At 36.3% G+C, this 6732-nt stretch overlaps 1 protein-coding gene across 1 annotated transcript; it reads right to left on the bottom strand.

Annotated features, from left to right (window-relative positions):
- Positions 1–4208: 4208 nt before the first annotated feature.
- YUC2 (Flavin-binding monooxygenase family protein) lies at positions 4209–6501 on the bottom strand. Its single transcript, XM_021420023.2, has 4 exons — positions 6080–6501; positions 5201–5449; positions 4894–5016; positions 4209–4775 (listed from the first exon to the last, which is right to left on the bottom strand). Exons 1-4 carry the CDS (start codon positions 6242–6244, stop codon positions 4548–4550), a joined length of 765 nt encoding a protein of 254 aa, XP_021275698.2. The 5' UTR covers positions 6245–6501; the 3' UTR covers positions 4209–4547.
- Positions 6502–6732: the final 231 nt, after the last annotated feature.

Raw genomic sequence — 6732 nt, 5'->3', positions numbered from 1 at the left:
TCCCGCATCCTCTAATCGCCCAAAATCAAGCGTTAAGAGTTGTGGCGGCGAAATGGGTCTATGCCAAAAGATAAAAAGGATCCATATATGACTAAACAGCTAGCCGAATTATATCTTATTTTGACGTCTTTCAACGTTCCTGCACCCATCCTAATGAGAGTAGCTGGAACTATACTTGGAACATTGAATCATGATAACATTTAGTTGAAAGTCATATTAAAAAATTCTTGTTTGTTTATATGGGCACGAGCAACAAATGCAAGAACACAAGCCAGCCGAGAGAAGCATAAAAAGAGAGAGAGATTTGCTAAGAGGAAAGTGCAGCCTCCCTCCCCCCTTGCAGCCTATCGCTATTGGGAACCCCATAACATGTGGAGTGAGAGATGGTCTAATGATTGAAGAGGACAAGTTGCAAGTGGTGGTCCCTTGTCTCTTGTCCCTTGTGTAAATATAATATTGCTCGAAAGAGTCTAGAGAGAGAGATTGATGGGCAACGAGTCAGACGAGTCAGACGAGTCCATAACAAAATTCCTTCCTCTCTTTGCTGATCGAATATCAGTCAGTGACGAGTCACTCTGCTGCAAGCACCCTCGCGCGCCTGCATGTCTTGGCCCTTTCAGCTACGTGATAAAGCGTATGCCAAAGCAAAAGAGAAACTTTTATATTTCATAACAAGATCATGTCAGCCGATTTTATATATGTACAACATCATTATACATATGTGACAAATCTGTTTGTTCAGATAGTGCAAGATACGCCTAGGCTGCTACAGATTCGTTATTTTACTTTTCTTTCTTTGTTTGCATTAAAGGAAAGTTTAAATACAGATTTCTCACATCTGGGACAATGGATTGCTTAACCATGAGTGATATAATAATCTTACATCGGCTAAAATTTGAGTTAATTGTGATCTTATACTTAGGTTGCAAATAGCAGTATATTTTATGTCAACTTATGCAATTAATGCTTATACTCTTTTAAAGTGGTGAATTTAATTTTTATATAATAATTTGTAAAAATTAATTATTTATATTTTTAAAAATTAACAATATCATTCCAATCACTAACCATGTTAAATTGTTTTTTATTATTTATATTGACATGATATTTAACTATGCTGACATGATACTAAATCTGATGATGTAACATTAAATTTGATGTGTGGCAATGATGATATGACATTTAAAAATGATGGAATAATTATGTAATAAAGCATGTCATTCTAGATAATAGAAAATTTTTAATATCTTTAATGAGTAGATTGACATTATTAATTTTAAAAAATATATAAAAATTTAATTTTTATTAATAAATTCCCTACTTTGATAGTGTGGAGGAACTACATATATTTTAAGAGCTGTTAGCCTGAAAGTAGTAAAGTTGCAAGTGGTATATTGTAATATTTGAAAGACTAAATCTGATCAATTTAGGATTGGACACATGCATTGACACCAACTTGGCCTTGTGAAAGTTCTTTTAACCAATATTAAAACGAGGAAATGGAATATGAAACCTTTACTCCTGGCGTAGATCAACCCACATGCTTAAAAGCAGACAGCACTTTTGAGATTGAGCATTTTTTTTTCTTTTGATAAACCATGACATTGTGCATTTTATAAAAAGATTGAGATTGAGCATTTAAATGATAATAATGGGAAATGGTCCAGCGGGTGACGAAAAATACAGAGAAATAAGACGGTTACTACTACCATAAATTATAGGACCACGAACAATAAAAGCAGTAAATTAATCCCATGACAAATCATCATAGTAGTAGTATTATTTGAGATGGTCCAAATCCACTGGCCTGCATGTGCACCATGTATGCCTTAGGCTCAGGATAGCTGCGCCCTGATCGCTACTTGTACGTCCGCGTGGCAATCACATGCTCCTATGGACCATGCAATTGCAAGCTGCTGCTTCAACTCTCACATCTTAATTTGTAATAAGCCAGCTGCTCTCTACCATGTCACTGTTTTCGTCTTCCAAAACAGCTAGCTAGCTGGACTGCTCTGCAATAGAGTAGTCTTGTTCGAAAAGTCCGCCCTTTACTTTTAAACTATAAAAAATTCTATCACTTCACCAATATTCTGATCATATTCTTTTATGCACTGTGATCCTCTTTCTTTTTCTTTTTATTTCAGTTAAAAATGGAAAAGAATATCCTTAGGCCAAAGTAAATTAAAGGGGGAAAACATATGTTGATATATATGATGATGTTAGTGGGAGAGGAAGCAATTGGCAATGGATCAAGCTAAGAAAGAAAGCATTTTCAAAAGGAAAATGGGATTAAGATGGGTGTAAGGATGGAATTATGGAGAGTACCTTGGGCCAGGTAATAATTAGTAGGCCGAACTTGCTGGTCCTAAGCCGGATTTTACAAGTAGAAGCCTTGGATGTTGATACTTGATCAATACTACTGTTTATCTCTCACTCTCTCTCTTCTTTGAGTTTAATGTCCTTTTGGCAAAGCCGAAGATTCGATTTGTATGTGCCCATCAAGTCCATTCGGTCGGAATAAAACCCACCAACAACATATCTTTAAACCCTAACTAACACCTTCCTGGTAACATTATCATCCTGTCCATATCCACACACTATGAAAACATTGCATATCTTTTGGGAAATATCTTCATTTGCTTATATAAATAATAAATACACGCTATTCATTTCATATCTGATATCGCGGCTTTTCTTTTTGGGTGGGCGCCTTTATCTTTTTTCCTTTTTTTTGCAAAATCTAATAATTTATTGTACCCAAATATCTAATCATCTATAATGCTATACACAGCACATAATGATTTGCTTAGCAAAAAAAACAAAAGAAAGTACCCATATGATTTATATATAAGGTTTTTATCATGAAAAAAACTGAAAAGTACTAGTCAATAGATCAATTTCTCATTTTCTTTATGATATAGACATAAAGATATATAGAATTTTTTACTATGAAATTAAAATAATTTTTTGTCACTGTATAATTAAATCTCATCCTCCTCGTCTTGTCATTCAAACTTGATATCTTTGAAATTGAAATTTCATATTTTATCTCGATCATTGTTGAAAGTTGATTAAATTATATGAAATATTAGAGATCCGTCTTATTAGTTAACCCATTCTTTTCAATAATAATTTTTTTTATATTTGAATAATGGTATTCAAAATCTTTATCTCTTTGTGAGACAGATGAAGAAAATTCCCAGTTCAGAAGTTGGAGTGGCCTATCTATAATCCGAGTTTTATTCACCAAAATAAAACCAAATGTAATATTGTTAGTTGGTTTTTCCAAATTGTGTCGGCATCCATATATCCCGAAACCTACTCTCCTGTACAAGCCTCCAGTCTACAGTGTCAGTAAGCAATGCAACCTTCAATTTGTTTCAGCAACCCTTCCTTTTCCCACCGCCCCCACCTAGATCAATTATATATAAATAAATAGTACAATGTTACATCTCCCCGCTATTATTATCGGCTGAAAGACTAAACCAAGCCTCTTTGTCTTACATCTTCTCAAAAATTTCAGGTATGACTATGACTTCAAGTTTTCCCTGACAATAATTGTTTTAAATACAGCAGACCCCAGCCAAGCGTTGACAGGGAGCAAGCTGTGGTGGAGATTGCATGGACTGTGCATAAATAATCAGTGGTCCAAGCTTCCTATTAGCAAAGCTAGCATTAAGGAAAGATATTAAAGTTAAATTCAATTTATATAATAAGCTGTAAACTAATGAAAAAGGTTATGATCTGCTGAAGATACAAAGAAGACTCGAAGCTCCACTTACATTTTTTTTTGTTAAGTCACTTCCTTCTACATGGGACCTTTACATCATCTTAAAGGTTTTTTTCTTCTTCTTCTTCTGTTGCTTTTTCTTTCTAAATATTTGGATCGATTTTTCATTTTGTTTTGAACAAAAGATCAAGATATATACATATATGCTGATCATTAATGAAAGTTCATGCTTTCCAAAAAAAAAAGAAGATATATACATATATCGTGGTCCCTTTGGAGCTGAAAGTTCCAGGAATCATTAAAAGGATAACTATTCGTTCTATTATTCATTTAGTACAAATCATTTATGTGGTACCCAATATTATGACTATTGAATTTTCAGTCTATATTAAAGGTACACAAAAACTTTTATTGGAAAACTAATTCTGATTTTATTCAAGAAATAACACATTATTCTTTTATATACAATGACCCCAACTCCAATGAAAACTATAGTACACCACCTTGGCAATATGTAAAATAATCCTAGGCCAACTTCTCAAAAAAAACAAAAAGAAAAAGCAAATAGCAATTTACCTCACTATTGGAAAAATGGCAATATACAAGATATTCACACTGAGAATATTTTTTCCTCTAAATCCTTACCAAACCTACCTCCAAGTTCTATCGTTGACAAATACATAAAATAATCACATATATTCCTCTCTGTTTTTTTCTCCACATTTAGTCAAGGGAAGAAGGGCGAAAACAATTTGTCAATGTAGTGCAGAGGAGAGGTAGTCCATTAGTCCATTTTTTTTACTTAGAATCCTTCAAATCATGATTGTGGTGGCACCAGTGAGCGGCCGACTTGAAGGTCATGAAATTTTCTGGGCTCAGCTTTCCAATGATGCTCAATATCTTCAGCTATCCTTTTCGCATCAATGGAGGCACCAAGCAAACCACGCTTTGTAAATCCTACAGCATACAACCCACATTCGCCTTTCCATCCGTTTGGGAATGACTTCCGAGGCAAACCGTCTTTCTCCGAGAAGAAATCTGTCTCCTGATCAGTGCAAGAAGTTCGAGTCAACACATCTTTTCTTGAGTCTCAAGGAACAGAATATATACATTTTAATTCATAACTCAAAAGAAATAGAATTAAAGAGGGGGTTTGAATTTACCTTCAACCATTGTGGTACATTGCTTTTGTAACCGGTGGCAAGGACGATGGCATCGAAATTCTCCTTTCTTCCATTAACAAATTCTGCGGCACGGTATGTTAGTCGCTCTATTCCCGGATAAACCTAAACATTACATAGAAAAATATATTTTAATTATAATATTCGTAACTCTAATGTGATAAAATTAAGATAATAACTAGTTTAGCGGAAACATAACATTCATTGATCATTGAAGTTAAGCAGTAGTAACTTGAAATGCAAGATTTGTCTAGGGTTGGATTAAGTAGAGAAAATATTTGCATTCAACCTTAATGTTTCCAGTCTTGATCTTTGCAAGTGTCCCAACATCCAAAACAGGTGTCTTGCCGGATCTGCTCTTGAGTTCTAGAGGACCAAGCTCCGGGCGACGGAGGCCGAATTTTTCAGTGTCTCCGAGCATAAAACGAGACACCAGAAGTAAAAACCGATCCACGAGGCGCATAGGGAACCACTTGAGCAACCACATGGACAATCCAAAAGTTGATCTGCCTAGCATCTCTTGGGGCAAGACGTGCACCTGCAACAATGAGAAAAAAAAAAAAAAAAGCTTTCTTAAGAAGGCCTTTAAAAAAAGAAGTTTGCGCTAAAGATGAGATGACAAATGAGCGCCCACCAATTACATATGATCAGTTTGCTTCTTCTAGGGCATTTCTCTCATGTCAGTCACTTATCCATATATACCTTTAGAATCTTGGACGTGTGGTGCTTTGTACAGAAGAATTTGCACAGAAAAAAGATATATGGGCTGCACGGCATAAAATTTTGGGCTACTGACTAGTGTTGCGCATGCAACCAAATTCCAAGAAAGTGAGAAAAATTTCACTCTTGTAACTGCTGTACTGTACTTTAATAGCAGCACTTTGGAGTAAATAAAATCCTAAGGTGAAGTCTTAAACAAGGTCTTTGTGTAGGTGAAGCCGGAGGCAAGGAATATTTTATTGCAGTTTTTCTTCCATTTTTGGCTTGGAATGATTTTCACAGGGAAATAAGGTCAATCTCCAATTTATAGGACGTTACAGAAAAAAACTTGACTGTAGCACTTAGGTGAAACCTAGGAAGGGAGCGAAATTAGGCATTTGCCGAAGAAATCAAAAAGATTGCTTCTAGGTTATGATATGAAGGACGAAAAGGGTACAAGTATGCTTACCGAGTCTCTAACGACGAGGGATGGGCGAGCATTATAGTTGCAGAGATCCAAACAGACCTCCATGCCTGAATTGCCACACCCAACCACCAAAACAGCCTTTCCTCGAAACAAGCCGCCACTCTTGTATGAGCTTGTGTGAACTATAGGCCCACCAAAACCATCCATTCCTTCAATTTGCGGCACCACTTCCTCAGCATTCTCCCCAGTGGCTACAATTAGCCACTGAGACACATACTCAGTTTCTTCTTGTTTCAGCCCCACAGTCTTAACACGCCAAAACCCACATCGATGATCAAATTCTGCACTCACTGCGGTTTGGTTGAAAACTGGTTCTAAACCGAATGGTTTTCGTAGGCCTCCAAGTAAGCCACAAACTGCTCTTTGGTGGGATAAGTTGGGAAATTTGCTGGGAATGGCATGAGGGGTAGCTCACAGAATTGCTTTGGAAGGTGAAGGCGAAGACGATCGTAGGTTTTTATCTTCCACAAGGAAGCTATGCAGTCAGCCCTTTCAAGGATTAAGCTAGGGACACCTCTTTCTTTGAGACAAGCAGCTGTGGCAAGACCGGAAGGGCCAGCACCAATGATAACAGGACCGGGCACCCATAAACACCTTGCTACGTAGTATATTCTTTACAATGGTCATGACTCTTT

This window comes from Theobroma umbraticum, unplaced genomic scaffold (genome assembly GCF_002168275.2).
Source record: "Theobroma umbraticum cultivar Fairchild unplaced genomic scaffold, ASM216827v3 scaffold_56.0, whole genome shotgun sequence".
Taxonomy (NCBI): Eukaryota; Viridiplantae; Streptophyta; class Magnoliopsida; order Malvales; family Malvaceae; genus Theobroma; species Theobroma umbraticum.
This window is presented reverse-complemented; position numbering and strand designations above follow the sequence as displayed.